The sequence below is a fragment of the Chanodichthys erythropterus genome, chromosome 7 (genome assembly GCF_024489055.1).
Source record: "Chanodichthys erythropterus isolate Z2021 chromosome 7, ASM2448905v1, whole genome shotgun sequence".
In the NCBI taxonomy this organism is placed as follows: domain Eukaryota; kingdom Metazoa; phylum Chordata; class Actinopteri; order Cypriniformes; family Xenocyprididae; genus Chanodichthys; species Chanodichthys erythropterus.
In genome coordinates, this window is record NC_090227.1 from 38298969 (window position 1) to 38316797 (window position 17829).

General features: G+C 36.6%; 1 protein-coding gene across 3 annotated transcripts in view; it reads right to left on the reverse strand.

Annotated features, from left to right (window-relative positions):
- Nucleotides 1-2909: 2909 nt before the first annotated feature.
- The window catches only part of sema4ba (sema domain, immunoglobulin domain (Ig), transmembrane domain (TM) and short cytoplasmic domain, (semaphorin) 4Ba), a 96439-nt gene continuing 81519 nt past the window's right edge, over nucleotides 2910-17829 (reverse strand). For all 3 annotated transcript variants that reach the window (XM_067390479.1, XM_067390478.1, XM_067390477.1), the window contains exons 9-15: nucleotides 14440-14621; nucleotides 13818-13968; nucleotides 11511-11721; nucleotides 10861-10976; nucleotides 10275-10432; nucleotides 8444-8520; nucleotides 2910-8158 (exon numbers count right to left, since the gene is read on the reverse strand). In XM_067390479.1, the coding sequence (XP_067246580.1) occupies nucleotides 7395-8158; nucleotides 8444-8520; nucleotides 10275-10432; nucleotides 10861-10976; nucleotides 11511-11721; nucleotides 13818-13968; nucleotides 14440-14621 (1659 nt within the window). In that variant the 3' untranslated portion in view covers nucleotides 2910-7394. The remainder of the gene's footprint in view (nucleotides 8159-8443; nucleotides 8521-10274; nucleotides 10433-10860; nucleotides 10977-11510; nucleotides 11722-13817; nucleotides 13969-14439; nucleotides 14622-17829) is intronic.

The following is a 17829-nucleotide window of genomic DNA, read 5'->3' on the forward strand; positions in this document are numbered from 1 at the left end:
CACACACACCTGATTGTAGGCAGATTTTTTTATTCATAATTTTTTTGGGGGTGAGTAAGATTCTATTACTGTCAATTTTTCTGGTAGACTATAATTCCTATCTTTTTTAACCGTGTATAACTTTTTTTAAATCTATTTTCTTTTTCTTCCTCTGGCTCTTCTGGTTGTTTTATTTTTATTATTCTTGTTTATATATACAAACCCGACTCCAAAAAAAGTTGGGACACTGTACAAATTGTGAATAAAAAAGGAATGCAATAATTTACAAATCTCATAAACTTATATTTTATTCACAATAGAATATAGATAACATATCAAATGTTGAAAGTGAGACATTTTGAAATGTCATGCCATATATTGACTCATTTTGGATTTCATGAGAGCTTCACATTCCAAAAAAGTTGGGACAGGTAGAAATAAGAGGCCAGAAAAGTTAAATGTACATATAAGGAACAGCTGGAGGACCAATTTACAACTTATTAGGTCAATTGGCGACATGATTGGGTATAAAAAGAGCCTCTCAGAGTGGCAGTGTCTCTCAGAAGTCAAGATGGGCAGAGGATCACCAATTCCCCCAATGCTGCGGCGAAAAATAGTAGAGCAATATCAGAAAGGAGTTTCTCAGAGAAAAACTGCAAAGAGTTTGAAGTTATCATCATCTACAGTGCATAATATCATCCAAAGATTCAGAGAATCTGGAACAATCTCTGTGCGTAAGGGTCAAGGCCGGAAAACCATACTGGATGCCCGTGATCTTCGGGCTCTTAGACGGCACTGCATCACATATAGGAATACTACTCTAATGGAAATCACAACATGGGCTCAGGAATACTTCCAGAAAACACTGTCGGTGAACACAATCCACCGTGCCATTCGCCGTTGCCGGCTAAAACTCTATAGGTCAAAAAAGAAGCCATATCTAAACATGATCCAGAAGCGCAGGTGTTTTCTCTGGACTCATTTAAAATGGACTGTGGCAAAGTGGAAAACTGTTCTGTGGTCAGACGAATCAAAATTTGAAGTTCTTTTTGGAAAACTGGGACGCCATGTCATCCAGACTAAAGAGGACAAGGACAACCCAAGTTGTTATCAGCGCTCAGTTCAGAAGCCTGCATCTCTGATGGTATGGGGTTGCATGAGTGCGTGTGGCATGGGCAGCTTACACATCTGGAAAGGCACCATCGATGCTGAAAGGTATATCCAAGTTCTAGAACAACATATGCTCCCATCCAGACGTCGTCTCTTTCAGGGAAGACCTTGCATTTTCCAACATGACAATGCCAGACCACATACTGCATCAATTACAACATCATGGCTGCGTAGAAGAAGGATCTGGGTACTGAAATGGCCAGCCTGCAGTCCAGATCTTTCACCCATGGGAAACATTTGGTGCATCATAAAGAGGAAGATGCAACAAAGAAGACCTAAGACAGTTGAGCAACTAGAAGCCTGTATTAGACAAGAATGGGACAACATTCCTATTCCTAAACTTGAGCAACTTGTCTCTTCAGTCCCCAGACGTTATAAAAAGAAGAGGGGATGCCACACAGTGGTAAACATGGCCTTGTCCCAACTTTTTTGAGATGTGTTGATGCCATGAAATTTAAAATCAACTTATTTTTCCCTTAAAATGATACATTTTCTCAGTTTAAACATTTGATATGTCATCTATGTTGTATTCTGAATAAAATATTGAAATTTGAGACTTCCACGTCACTGCATTCTGTTTTTATTCACAATTTGTACAGTGTCCCAACTTTTTTGGAATTGGTCCCCCTTTTGCTGCCAAAACAGCCCTGACCCTTCGAGGCATTGACTCCACTAGACCCCTGAAGATGTGCTGTGGTATCTGCAGCAAGATGTTAGCAGCAGATCCTTTAAGTCCTGTAAGTTGTGAGGTGGAGCCTCCATGGATCAGACTTGTTTGTTCAGCACATCCCACAGATGCTCAACTGGATTGGGATCTGGGGAATTTGGAGGCCAAGTCAACACCTCAAACTTGTTGTTGTGCTTCTCAAACCATTCCTGAACCATTTCTGCTTTGCTGCAGGGCGCATTATCCTGCTGAAAGAGGACACAGCCACCAGGGAATACCGTTTCCATGAAAGTGTGTACATGGTCTGCAACAATGCTTAGGTCGGTGGTACGTGTCAAAGTAAACATCCACATGGATGGCAGGACCCAAGGTTTCCCAGCAGAACATTTCCCAAAGCATCACACTGCCTTCACCGGCTTACCTTTTTCACATAGTGCATCCTGGTGCCATGTGTTACCCAGGTAAGTGCCATGTGTTCCCCAGGTACACACACGCGGCCATCCACGTGATGTAAAAGAAAACGTGATTCATCAGACCAGGCCACCTTCTTCCACTGCTCCGTGGTCCAGTTCTGATGTTCACGTGTCCACTATTGGCACTTTCGGCGGTGGACAGGGGTCAGCATGGGCACCCTGACTGGTCTGCGGCTATGCAGCCCCATACGCACCCACTGCCAGTCGTCTAGCCATCACAGTTCAGCCCTTGTCAAACTCGCTTAAATTTTTACGCTTGCCCATTTTTCCTGCTTCTAACACATCAACTTTGAGGACAAAATGTTCACTTGCTGCCTAATATATTCCACCCACTAACAGGTGCCGTGATGAAGAGATAATCAGTGTTATTCACTTCACCTGTCAGTGCTCATAATGTTATGATTGATAGATAGATAGATAGATAGATAGATAGATAGATAGATAGATAGATAGATAGATAGATAGATAGATAGATAGATAGATAGATAGATAGATAGATAGATAGATAGATAGATAGATAGATAGATAGATAGATAGATGCCACTCGACTCAAAACTTCAGGTTGCAAGTTTCAAAACTGTAATTGACCCAAATAATGTTGAGTCAGTAAAAATCACTGGGTTTATTTCTTTTATTAAAAAAATTAAAATTAAAGTGCTTTTATGTACAATATAATAAAAACAACAAAACAGTAGTGATGTATAATACAAAAAATACATTTCACAACAGTTTTTTTTTTCTCTTTACATTGGCAGCAAAATGTACAAATACACCTTTACATTAAAGTTTACAAGACATTAACTTACAATAGATCAGAGCATCTTGGTGTGCCATTATAAAGAATGTATCTGAGCGTTTAAGAGTGTAGCAGACTACTGCAGTCCAGTAACTCTTATGTCTGAGTCAGTTCAGCACTGAAATATGTGACTATACGACTATCTATATACGTAACTAAATCTACCGCTTGTAGGTAGGAGCTGATGTACAGTGAAGTTTTCACATTGTCTACTCTGCAAAACGGCACGCTAGTGATAATAATCAGATGATGTATTGAAAAACATAAGCAAATTTGCTTACAGTTTAAACGATTTTTGCATGATATTCTGAATGTGATTTGCAAACAGAGGTCTGAGTATATGTAAAACAGTTATATTATTATTACAAATACATTTTTTTTTTTCTGTGCTTGAAATATATTCAGAAAATGTTTTGTGTGTGTGTGATTGATACATATATATATATTTATATATTAGGGAACCTCTGTAGATATTAATTAGCACAGTGGAGACATACCCTTGCAGTGGATTGTTGCACAGACGACCATTCGATATACAGTGGTTTGCGACTTTACATGTACTAGGTAATTCTACTGTGTAGTCCACCAGAGCAGACATGCATGTGAGGTTTGTTTTTTGTTCACGTGTTTTGAGTCACAAAAAAGGCTACAAGATTACATTTGCTTTCCCGCATACCCTTTGAGTCACAAAATCTAGCTCGGAGGCATTAAAAAAACCATTCAGTTGGTACTTGCTACAGCAATGTCAGGAGAACATTCATTCCCAGACACTTTCATTTTGAACCATTGCCACATTCTGTGCAAATACAATAGAAAAAAAATGAATTGTAATGCATTCTGGTAAAAAAAAAGAAAGAAAAAAAAGCAGAATGTAAAAAAATTAAATGTCGTTCACTACCTTCTCTTACAAATACAATTATACAACCTTGTGATCAAAGTCATTGTCCATCAGATCAAGTGAAAGTAAATGTCCTGCTTTCAAACATTCAGCATAAATTTAAATAAGACACAATTTTTCAATTGAAAGAAGAATTTTGGAACACTTTCAATCAATACATAACTACATTCACAATACAAATGTCTGTGTGATCTTTAAAGATCAATGGCAATGAAACATTACACACTTGGGTGGTGCAATATACAATGCTTGTCTTTGGGAATTTTACTGGAAAATTTGATACTGGAAATAGATGTTTCTTAAAAATTATTATTATTTTTTTTTTTTGTCTCTGTGTGTGTGTGTGTGTTCTTAACTATACATTTTTACATGGATCCTTATGTTGATGCTATGCTGTAGTAACTTACATTTTTGTACAAGTTACCATCCCCATTGCTTTGCAGCAACCAAGTATGTACTGTCTGAAATCGAACCAGTATGACACTCTTGGCAGCTGACGATTTATAACATAGTTTCATATACCTATATGTCATTGCTCCCACCCAAAAACATCTTTTAGCCTGCTTTGACTTAAGGTGTTATAGTGAACATGGCACTTTTTCACGGAAAAAAAAATCTGCTGGTCACTTTACACTCTTCGGGAGCATATATCTCATAGCTTAGCATAAAATTGGCATGTAAAGTCATTTTCATTCTGTCCGAATGCAAATTCATCATTCAAATTTACAACATGGCAATATAAATGTCTTTAATCTGAGAGAAGTACACTTTTGTGTCAAGAGAACAGCTCTTGACAGATCCGTAGACCACTTGGGCTTCTGAGAGATCTTAAATGAGAAAATCTAAAATCTTTTGGCACAACAAAAAAATTTGGATCAAAGTAAACAATCTCAAGAGACGTTTGGTCACTTCCATTGACTATGCACTACTTAATAAATATTTATGTCGAAAATTCTGGTATCATTTACTGTTGTTCCAAACCTCTGTGATCTTGTGAAAAGAGATCAAAATTTTTCAAAATCAAAATTATAGAAGCTTGTTTCTGCCACTAAATAAAAAACTGAAGAAGGTAATTGTGACTTTTTAATCTCACAATTCTGTCTTTTTCTCACAATAGCGAGTTTGCATCTCACACATTTCTTTTGACTTTTTTCCCAATTACTAGATTTAAACTCGCAATTCTGACTTTTTTTCTCAAAAATACAAAAAAATTTGTCTTATAAAGTCATAATTGTGAGATATAAACTTGCAACTTTTCCTCTCAGGATTGTTTATATTTCGCAATTCTGACTTTATAACATGCTATAGCGAGTTTATATCATGCAATTCTGACTTTATATTGCACAATTGCGAGTCTATATCATGCAGTTCTGACTTTCTGACTTTATTACTTACAATTCTGACTTTATATTACACAATTCTGACTTTATATCTCGCAATTCTGACTTTATATCTCGCAATTCTTACAATTTTTACATGACAGATTTGGAGACAGGTTTGGAACAACAAACTTGATGATAGTTGGTGACAGAAGGTTAATTTTTGGGTGACTATCCCTTTAAATCAGAGGTTCACAACCAGGGGGCCAAACGGTCCTCAAGATAACTTAAAATTATTAAAAATAAGATTGAATAAGCAATGAAATAAGTCAAAAAATATAAATCAACCCCAACAAAACTTTTTTTTTTTGTCTTTGAAGAACCAGGATTCCAAAAATCTGAGAAAGCCTAATTTTAAGGAGAAGTCATGTAAATTAATAAAATCTTAGGTAGAAATTGTAAGTAAAAAAATATTATTATTTAAAAATAAAATCCTTATTCTTAATCCTTATCAGTAAATAAACAACTGGAAAGGGACATTCAGATATTTACGGAAGAGGATTAGGGCCAAGCAATAATAAAAAAAAATAAAACCATCGAGAGATTAAAGTTGTAAAATTTTGCAAAAAAAACTCGTTAAATTTTGAGAAAAGTCTAAATAAAATGTTGAGAATAAACTCATTAAATTACGAGAAAAAACTCGTTAAATTTTGAGAAAAAAGTCAAGATAAAATGTTGAGAATAAACTCATTAAATTATGAGAATAAATTCATTAAATTATGAGAAAAAAGTTGTTAAATTATGAGAACAAATTCGTTAAATTATGAGAAAAATGTCATTAAATTTCGAGAAAAAAGTAGAGATAAAATGTTGAGAATAAAGTCATTAAATTATGAGAATAAAGTCATTAAATTACGAGAAAAAGTCGTTAAATTATGAGAACAAATTCGTAATTTAAAGAATTTGTTCTCGTAATTTAACAACTTTTTTCTCATAATGTAATGACTTTATTCTCAACATTTTATTTCGACTTTTTTCTCGAAATTTAACAACTTTAATCTCGAGATGGTTTTATTTTTTTATTATTGCTTGGCTCTAATCCTCTTCAGTAGATATTATTGTGGACACTGGGGGGCCTTGGAGTCAAAAAAAAAAAAGAAAAAAAGGTTGAGAACCACTGCTTTAAATGATTTTTGAATACCACTGATCAATAAGCAACTGATTTTGATTGGGGTATAAAGAATATTTCTCCACCTTCAGAATGTAATGTGTGCCTTGGATGTACTCTTAGTATTGCTAACATGCCTTCTTTGGAGTTCTCAACACATTGAATCCCCATCGTGGGCTTTTTCTATGCCTCAATCTCACTTGCATACATTATTAAACGTGTGTACCTCTGAGAAGCAGTGTAGAATACTGAGGTCGTGGCAACACTTATTGTACTAGGACAGCCGTGTGCTGTTTTTTTAGCTCTCTACACGATGCTTCTCCTTTATGTGATTTGCATAGTATGCCTGCAATGTGCTGAGGTCGTGATGATATACTACGCAAAGCTTTTGCATATACCATCAAAGCTTTTGATGCACCACTACATCTTACATTGTGTTGAAATGTCAGCTAATCATCTCACGTCAGGCACTATGTTTAGCAGAGACTCTATTATAGACTAAAGTTTGAATTTTCGTCTTCTCGTTCACAGGACGACCAACTCTACGCGGCAGACCGAGGGATGAGATGGGAGCATGACAGGTTAGTGAACCCTGAGGGCATCGTATTGCTTTCACACAGATGCCACCAGACTTATTTTGGACGGACCGGGCGGGACGACTGGACTGGCGTCTTTCGCAATGCCCACCGTTATTTTTTTCAAAGTGTACTCTAGGCCTTGCGTCCCGCTCGTCGTGGCTCTGGGTGCTTCACAGACTTGGCAGTGACTGAGAAATGTGAACAGATCACCAAGACAAAATGAGAGGAGACAAAGTGCAAAATAAAACCCAGTGATGGTACGTTTCCAGTCATTTTCAGTCTGTCCCTCCCTTGGCGCTGTTCAGTTCAGAGGCCACTATTTTTTTAACAGTCATCCCAAACAGACTTAAACGATCGAGTCTTTGATTTCCGAGCCCAGCCGTACTCGAGGCCGCGGGCAAGTCGGCGAGATTTCCACGTGGCTCTCCTTTAAGTTCAATGGTCTCTTTTCGGATTCTGAGAAGCTCTTGCTGTTCTCGGGCGAGGAGCATTCGTGGGTTGGAGTGCTGCAGATGTAGTTATCATTGAGCGTCTGGTAGCCCTTGTGGTCGGACACAGAGGGCGGGATATTGTTGCCGTTTAGTGGAAGGCTTTCCGTGTGCTTCCCTGGAATTCGCGGTTTCTTCTGTTGCATGTTGGGGCACTCGCTTTCCTTCAGCATGGACTTCATCCTATCTCGGTTCCTGTACGCCACGAACAGCGACAGGACCACCAGGGAGAACACGAGTAAGGCACACACAACAATCAGTTCATTCCAGTACGTTTTGGTTTTCTGCGGCGACCACGTTTCCCCGGGCAGGATGATCGCCTCCCCTTGGGGCACGTGCTGCGTTCGGGAACGTCCGGTCAGGGTGGTGCTTTCGTGCTCTGCTTTAACGCAATAATTGGCCAGAAGCTGTTGGTAGCCGCCTTCTACGGACCAACATTCATAGATCTCCTCCCTATCCACTTGGGCTACAACCACCAGCCCGCCGTCAGGACTATGGTAGACGAATTGCTCGGCGGTAGGACTGTAATCCCATCGCCTCTCAGCCAAGTTGGATCGCAGCTTGCAGGGTAGAACCGTAAATGTGTTGACTGGTATTTGTACCACATGACATGATGGAACACCTGTAGGTTAGATGGTCTTATTAGTTACCAATAAATCAAACATTTATCTCACTTATTAGCAAACCACCATGCAACCACTTCAATTACTTACAGTCTATCAGAGCATCTTGCCGGAGGCACTATGTAAATGTGTTTGGTCATGCCACATGCCGCAGTGCTTTTGTAACTGTCTCAGCTTGCCTTAGCATCATGCACTCTATGGCAATTTGTGGTTTGATGGAAATAAAGTCTTCAAATATTGATTCACACTGAGTTTAGATATTGCAAAGCATGGCTTTTACTCACGTGGTGGAGTCGGTCTTACAGAACGAAGCATTTTGCACATGGCAGTGTTGGCATCATCTACATCTTGTAGCCAGTGGCTAGGAAGAAAAAAGCAAGGATAAGACTAAATTTTAATTTATACATAGAGCAACCTAAAAAAAAAAGAAAAAGAAAAACATTGTTCAAAAGTTTGGGGTCAGTAAGATTTAAGAAAAAAAAAAAAAATTCTGACAAGAACCCATTAAATTGATCAAAAGTAACAGTAAAGACATTTATAATGTTACAAAAAATTTCTATTTCAAATAAATTCTGTTGTTTTGAACTTTCTATTCATCAAAGAATCCTGAACTATATCACGGTTTGCACTAAATTTAAGCAGCTCAGCTGTTTTCAACATTGATAATATTAATAATAATAATAATAATAAGCACCAAATCTGAAGGATTATGTGTTACTGAAGATGACAGGCTTACTTAAAGGGATAGTTCACTCAAAAATGAAAATTTGATGTTTATCTGCTTACCCCCGGCGCATCCAAGATGTAGGTGACTTTTATTTTTCAGTAGAACACAAATGATGATTTTTAACTGCAACCATTTAAACTTGAGTGCTAGACATCTGACACTGCTGTTGTCAGAGCGCGATCAGACCTCACTAACCGAGTGCTGAACGCATTTGGACATAGTGGTGTATTAGAGGTAAAAAATGATATAAATACTGTTCGGTTTCTCGCACAAACGATCGTTTTGTGTCTAAGGACATCAATGTGTCGTCACGAGCCGCAGGGTTTAATTTGGATTTGTCTGTGCATGTTTTTTCGACTCTTATTGATTGTGTTCCCATTCACTCCCATTATTTGACTGACAGACGGTAACGGTTGGAGTTAAAAATCATCATTTGTGTTCTACTGAAGAATAAAAGTCACCTACATCTTGGATGCGCTGGGGGTAAGCAGATAAACATCAAATTTTCATTTTTTGGGTGAACTATCCCTTTAACCATGAAGTAAATCTCTTCTATGATAAGCATATTTTTCATTTTTTTAGTAAAATTCATTATAATATTTTTTGGGGGCATGAAGTAAAAATATCAGGATTGTACAACTGTCCTGAGTATCATAATTTAGAAAAAATTTATTATTACTAGAAAAATAAATAAGCAGTAAAGCAGTTTTGTTGAAATATTATCAATATATGAAAAACTTTTGCAACCAAAAAAAAAAAAAAGAAGGACAAAAAAAAAAAAAAAAAAAAAGAGGACCCCTGCAAACCCTCATGGAGTTGTGTCAAGGTCATACATCTCTTAAAATATCAGATAATTTGTCAGGCAAGTTTAGTTCAGGTTGTAAAATGTTGCATAGTACATTCCTCTCAAAAAACCTTAATATTTATGAATATTAATATTTCTAGAAAAAACATGTTATATGTTCAAAAATATATATTTCCAACCTTTTTTGAAAATAATGTAATCAAGGTAATCAAGGAAACCTTGTTCATTTTTGTATGTGTGTGTTTAGTGAAAACACACTATATGTTAATGTTTTAAATGGTAACACTTTATTTTAGTGCCCTTGTTACATAGGTTTCATATAGTTACGGCAGTAATAACTATAAGTTATGCATGATTACATGTGACTAACCCTAATCTTAAACCTAACCCTATGATGAGTACATGTAGTTAATTATTATTACTCAGCACTTGTATAACTGTACACTATAACACGAACACCTTAAAATAAAGTGTAACCTTTTAAACATTAAACTGTATTTAAACTGTATTTTAATACTTATGTTAGTATAATAATTGGAGTGTAATAGTTGGATGCTAGTACAAGTAATGGAAATACACTAACCTCTTAGCTGGAGCATGCTTGATATTTGAACACTGCTTCCCTGTCCAGGCACAGTAAGGATCTCTAGACAGCACACACTCTCCACAGCTCTGGTAGTTGGAGCAGTTGGCAAGAGGGATTTCAACCAGCCCAGAATAGCTGGACACAAACAACAGTCCCTGTTGGAAATGCAAACACAACAGAAATGAGACACTTTCTCAGGACGGACACACCTTAGGATCTACAGGACAATCATACAGCCAGTGTGGAAAGACGATTGATATACAAACAGTAAATGCTAATAGATGATAATTGCAGTGACAGAAGTAATACGCTTTTTAAAATAGTTCTTATGGTGCAACATATACAGATGCAGTATAGAATGAGCAATGTATAGACAGAGCAGACACTGTTTGTTTCCCATCTGTTCACACAGTTCCCCAGAGGAGAAACAGGGACGCAATTATCTCCCTTCCAGGCCTCGCTATCTCTACGGTTGAAGGGTCCCTTTTCCGGCCACGCTGTCATTTCACTAATGCATTACGTTCTTCAGCATGCATAACAAGTACAAATAAAAGTGGATGAGTTTAAGTGAAAAATTAAGTACCTTCTCATCATTCAGTTCGATGTGTTGTACAGAAAGAGGCTCGGGGAAAATCACCAGCTCTTCAATGATATACATCTTGTGCTTAACGTTGATGGCTTTGTGAATCCTGCCGTCATCTGAAACAAAACACAAGTGATGTGAGACGAATCTTTAATGATTTTAAGTAAACCTAAGAATAAATTGTATATTGTGAGTAATATTTTGGGTTAGATCAGTAGCTAGTCAAAACTCTTCCAAATGGATACGCACAACAAGGTATATTTGTTACTTAGCAGATTTCTTTCCACTATGAATCAAATCTGATGGGTGAAATCAGTCCAGATTTTTCTGGTTTCATTATGTGATGATGAAACACGGCTTATTTCATATATCTTCCTTTGTGTTTTACAGAAGAAAGAAAGTCATACCGGTATGGAAAGACAGAAATGTCTAAATCTGTAGTTTGAAATCAGATTGAATGTCTAAAGCAACAGATAAAGTCATGTTGCTTGATATTAAGGTTTGATTTCCCAAGTCTAAAATCCTGGACTTAAATCCTAATGGGGATTGGGGCAACAATCTAAAATCCTTTAATGCAGGAATATTAGTATAAAATCAGATTTGCTGTGCTCCCGAGCTTTACATGCATTTGCGATGGTCTAAGACCTCACCTGTGCCTATGAAAAGCACATCATAGGTCTTGTGAAGAGCCTGTACTCGGTGCACAGCGAGCTGCGTGTAGCGCACGTTTCGTTTGAGGAGCAGAGGCTGGCTGCGAATCACGCTATCCATGAGGAAGTGGTCCTTCACAAAGTTCAACACTTTATCAGGCATGTGCAGAGAGGAGGAGATCCCTTGGGCACGGGCTGCGTTGGTGATGCACTGCAGGAAGATGGAAAAAATGCTTCAGAAACACTGCACAATATTTAAATCCCTCTTTTCCTCAGTGCAATCAGTGATATTTGGTGAGTGGCAGCTTGATTACGCCAAAATCAACGTAATTTTCAACAAAAACACCAATGTCAAGTGTGATTGAAAAGATCTTGTACTCAGATGACCTGAACTCACGGATGAATTAGCTTTGCCTAAAGCTGCCTAAGAATGAAATTTGCGAGTGAAAATCTCATTATAACAGATGACCAATATACAAGATGTTCTATACAAGTCACTATGAAATCAAATTTGTCATTTCTTCTATTGCATTTATCTGTGCTTCATTATTTTATAATATAATATAATATAATATAATATAATATAATATAATATAATATAATATAATATAATATAATATAATATAATATAATATAATATAATATAATATAATATAACAACATAATAGGTATTTATTTAATATTATAACATACTATAATAGGTAGAAAATATTCATTTCATGTCAAATTTAATACAATACTTTTTAGAAGAGATGGGTCATTATGATCAATTAGTCGTCCACCAAAAAACTAGTTTTTGGAGAGTATCTTTTGTGCAGTGTTTTTCTATTTTATAATAAATATTGTACTTTATTGTTGTATTTAGTTTATGTATTTAATATTTTATAATTTATTAATATCATATTTAATATATTAACTTTTGTGGTCCAGGCTGGTAGAATAATAAAGGCTACATTCACACTGCAGGTAAATGTGGCCCTAATCTGATTTCTTTTGCCCACATGTGACTCAGAGTCAGTGTGTTTTCCCCATGACAGTGTGAACAGTACAAACCACATGGAATCTGATCTTTTCAATTCCGCTTAGTGCCACTTCCATATTTGGTACTAAATCCGATACAGGTCAGATGATTTGTAATGCGACCGCAGTGTGAACAGTCGGAATTCATGCCATCACATTCATGAGATCAACATTCGTCACGATTCTGTGGTCATGAGAGAAAGATTTAACATACCTAACATTATCAAGACGTTTGCGAAAGATAGTCAACAGAAGGGCAGTGATGTGTCAGAACTCATAAGTATTAGAGAGACAGCTCTGTAATACAAGCAAAACATGAGGGCTCGTATCATAAAAGTTTTAAAACTCTGCTCTCTTTTGTCACATCTTTGTCTTTATTATTCATATTGCTTGCGCATGATTTCGCTGGCTTCTGCGGCAGATCACACTATAAATAAATGCGTAATCATTTACTTTAATGCCCTCCGTGTTTACTTCAGTATGATTTGTGTGTTGCCAAGTGCATGATTTTTACCGTGATACCCACGGAACACGATTGGGCTAGTTTTGGACTAGTTTTGAGAAGCAATTGAGTGGATTTTGTAGTGAAAACCCCATTTTTGTGGCAACTCCATTTGTATCGTTCTTTTGCGCATGCTGTTCACACTGGAAATCTGTTAAAACAACAATATGAACAGCTATACAAAAAAATCTGAATTGAGCATTGAGGCTCGCAGTGTGAACGTATCCTTATTTCCCAGAATGCATTACATGTATTGAATTTCTCTAAATTGCAATTCAGTAAATTCCTCATTCTAATTCCAATTCCATTGTGGGGTGTGACCAGTTCTATTCAAATTCACACTTATGAATGGAAAGAGAGCCCAGTTTTTCAATTCTGAACTTTACACAGTAATGTGTCTGGCCATCTAGTGCTGCTTTTTGGGTCCTCTTAAAGAGATAAAAAGTGTATATTTCTGTCATAATTTACTTAACTCATGTCATTCCAAACCTGTATAACTTTTTCTCTTCAGTGGAACATAAAAGAGAATATTCTGAAGAATGCTGGTAATCAAACAGCTTTGGTTACCATTGACTATCACTGTATGGACAAAAAACACTGAGACATTTCTCAAAATGTTCCACAGAAGACAGAATGTCATACAGGCTTTGAATGACATGAGGCTATGTAAATGACAGAAATTTCATTTTTGGCTGAACTTTCCCTTTTAAAACACACCTCAAGACCCCCATGTTTGGTTCTGTTGCGTTCCATCTAGTTGTTTTTGAACATAACACAAAACTTACCGCTCCAGGTCTGGGTTCTGGTACTTGGTGGTTGAAGGTGTACCACTGCTGCGTCTCTCGATTAACTTCCCGGTAACGTCCATTAAACGCCTCTTCAACCTGGTCCATGGTAAACGCACATACAGCTGAGCTGCCTGAAGCACCTTTGTACCTGTACACACAAACACGACATTCATTACAGCCGGTCTGCATAAGCATATTCATCAAAACCAGATGATGACCGCACTATAAAATAACAACCTTACGCCTTAAAGACACAGTAACAGGAGCTGAAAAATTGGAGTGCTCACAAAATGCAAAAGCGTCTTATTTAACCTCAGACATAACAGGTGTGTAGGCGGACACAAGAGGGAGGCTATTCTGAGTCTCTGCAGCCTCGCTGACATCTCCTGCCTGTCCTGTCTCTTTTGCCCCATGTTAATGCACTCAATCAATACCCACAACTCCCACACTAAGTACAGCAAAAGGAGTCTGGTTGAGTGCCAGGCAGGGTTCAATAACAGAAATGAAAGCTGAATTTCTTCTTTTTCTCAAAGGTTTAAAAGGAACACAAACATAGACACATCTGTATTCACTGAATTATTCTAAATGCAATTTCAGGAGATATAGCGTAATACGTTACCACTGTGAGGTGAAGACTCCATAAAACACAGTACTCTTCCAGGCCTCTTTGCTGGGGGTCAATACGAACATGTCCTGGATGATGTTGAAGGGGAACCCGTCGTCCGGTAATGAACACAGGAGCTGGGCTTTCAGAAAGGTCGTCCATTTCTTTTGAAGAACCCTCTCTCCACCTTTATCACCCTGTGGAAATACAGACAGAAATCAGTGTTATAATCAATATTTTGAATTAGCTTTTATTTTATAAATGTAGTTTTCATTTTATTTTATTTTTTTTGTCATTTTTAGTAGATTTTTTAATATATCTATTTAGCAAATTTTTAGCATGATTTTATTTTAAGTTTAGTTTTAATCATTTTAGTACTTTAAGCTTCTTTAAGCTTAACCAAATAACTCGGTTTAAGTAAAATTTCAGTTTTACCGAATGACACTTTTGGTTATACCGAATGACGACATTTTCAAACAATGCTGATATCCAGGTAGCTAGCTAGCAAAAGGACAATCATACATTTTTTATTTAGAACAAGTTTTTAAAATATTACAGCATTTTCCATGTTTTATAGCGGTTGTACCGAATGACCTGATATTTCGGGACATGCGTAAGAACAAGTGAAAACATGAATTTTTCAAATAGTTAAGAGAGAGTTAGTTACTTTGCTTCATAATTATGTGTTCCTTTGCAGGTGTCTGAATGATGTCACATCCTGTCATGATATTGACCACATGACTTGATCCAAAATGGTCCCTTTATATCGGTTACTCCGAATGACATCCAATGAAATTCATTTTTCTGAACATTCTTTCTCATAACAAAGCAATGACTTTTACACATAATTTTAATACCATTTTGCACTATGTTGATATATGATGTTATAAAATCATGCCTGAATAAAAAATATATACATTTATTACACTTTAAGATATTTTACAAATGAAATGGCTGTATTGGACAATTAAACCGAATTACCTTTTGACACCTTTATATGTAGCAAAATATAATTAAAACCTTTTGGATTCAATAAAGAGATTTAGTTGTACTGACTTACATACTTTGGATGTCATATCTTTGTTTTTTTTTTGGTATTATTAAGGCCTTTGGACAAAAAAAAAAAAAAAAAAGTAAAAATAAAAAATGACCCATCACGTCAGCTTTAATTCAGTTATTTTTAATAGTTTTAGCATTACAACGACAACACTGACGTGTTCCTGGAGCACAACTGGTTTTATATGGTTTGATTCCCAGGAATCACAAATATTGGCATAATGTTAACTCTGAAGTTGCTTTGGATAAAAATGTGAAAGTAAATTGAGGAGGATATATGCAAAGACTTGTTATGAGCATTTCTGACCACGAGAGGGAACTAGAAACTGCTGTCGATTCCAACAAGCTGGTGCATCAGCCAATTGAAATGCATTGATGGCTTTGATTATGATGGCAACTTTCTCTGTTACATAAAGATTTAGAACTGGACAAGGACTGCAGCTTCTATCACATGTTGTGCATTAAGACTGAGTACAACAGTGTGTTTTTTATAATTGGGGCCCTGAGGCTGTAAAGGCCTTAACTTTGGTACTTTAAGTCCCTTTAAACAAAACAGGCACAATAATTCAAGGGCTTTAAGAGAAGAGAAAACACAGCCTCAGTTATGAGGGTTTTCCCATTAGTGGGCAATGTTATGGATCTGTTTTGCTGTTCAACATAATACTGCAACATAAAAAAGAAAAGACAAAAGGGAAAATGAGATGTGTTTACGTGATGTAACTAATTCTTGGATTACCAAAGACAACTGCTTAATCTGATACTAATCTGACTTCTCCTTTTGATTTTAAGTACGGTGCACTATTCCCCTTTCTGTGGTATATTATACAAAAAGTACCCTAAAAAGTAAGACAAATATTGGTTTAAAACTAAGAGCCAAAGTGATCTAAAGAGAAAAATACATTAAAAAAAAAAGTTACAAAAGGAAGGGATGTTGGATAATAAACTCTATGACACAGGTGAAGAAGAACAAAGCTACACCATGAATCATCTAAATATTTTTGTTTTTCAGGGCAGCTTTATATTAGTATTAACCCTCACTCAAGCAGAACTTCATACTGAACACCTGAACAAACAAATGGCCAGAAAGATAAAATCAAAGACGAGACCAGAAAGAGAAGTTTGGGCAAAGAGCAAGGCAGAGAAACAGAAAATGTGTAGTACAAATGACCTGAATGACAGCCAGAGGCACGTAAAGCAGAGGTCCCAAAAGCACAATTTTTGTTCATCCATCTCAGCTGCTCTCCAATGAAAATGATCTTTCCTCTAATTATAATATTATTGTAATCCAGCACGCAGGACAACGCCTTCCCTCACCAGCAGGACGGCAACAACACATTCCAATAAAATCTTTTAAAGGGAAACTCCCACCCATCACTGAACAGAGTTTAGCACTGTGAACCTACAGGCTGAGTTACACTATAATCCATGAAAGTTCTTGGACCATCAAAATCATACAGTAAACTTTCTTCACAGCATTATATAAAATTGCTAAGCTAATCAATAATTGCTTCATTGTTTTTCGCCAAAGCTTAATTTAAAGGGTTAGTTCACCCAAAGATGAAATTTCTTTCTTAATTACTCACCCTCATGTCGTTCCACACCCGTAAGACCTTCGTTCATCTTTGGAACACAAATTAAGATATTTTTGTATATGCTTACGTCCGAACGCCAACTCAGTATTGGCCGAAGCTGAACACGTGAGCAGCATGACGCATGCATGTGATGTTGATACAGGATCCGGCCAATAATGAGCAGGCATTCGGACGTAAACAAGGAAGCCTGCACTGAGTTCACTACGTATGACAACGGTTCAAATTGTTGAATAAAGTCGTTTTTGAGCACAAAAAATATTCTCATCGCTTTATAACATTAAGGTTGAACCACTATAGTCATGTTGACTATTTTAACAATGTTTTTAACTACCTTTCTGGACCTCAAAAGGTGCAATGACATTGCTGCCTATGTGTGGATCAGATACACTTGGATTTCATCAAAAATATCTTAATTTGTGTTCCGAAGATGAACGAAGGTCTTACGGGTTTGGAACGACATGAGGGTGAGTAATTAATGAAAGAAATTACATTTTTGGGTGAACTAACCCTTTAAGCTTTGAGTATATTTTTTAATGTTAAAATCATTTAAGGGTATTATTATTTTTAATGAGGTGCAGTGTTGGGAAAGGTGCTTTTTAAAGTAATGTATTACAATATTGCATCACTCCCTAAAAATTAACTAATTACCTTGTTACTTTTTTATGGAAAGTAATGTTATGTTACTTTTGCATTACTTTTTCTCACCAGGACTGTGCTTACTTGTTTGTTTTTTAATAACAAAAAAAAAACTAAAGTT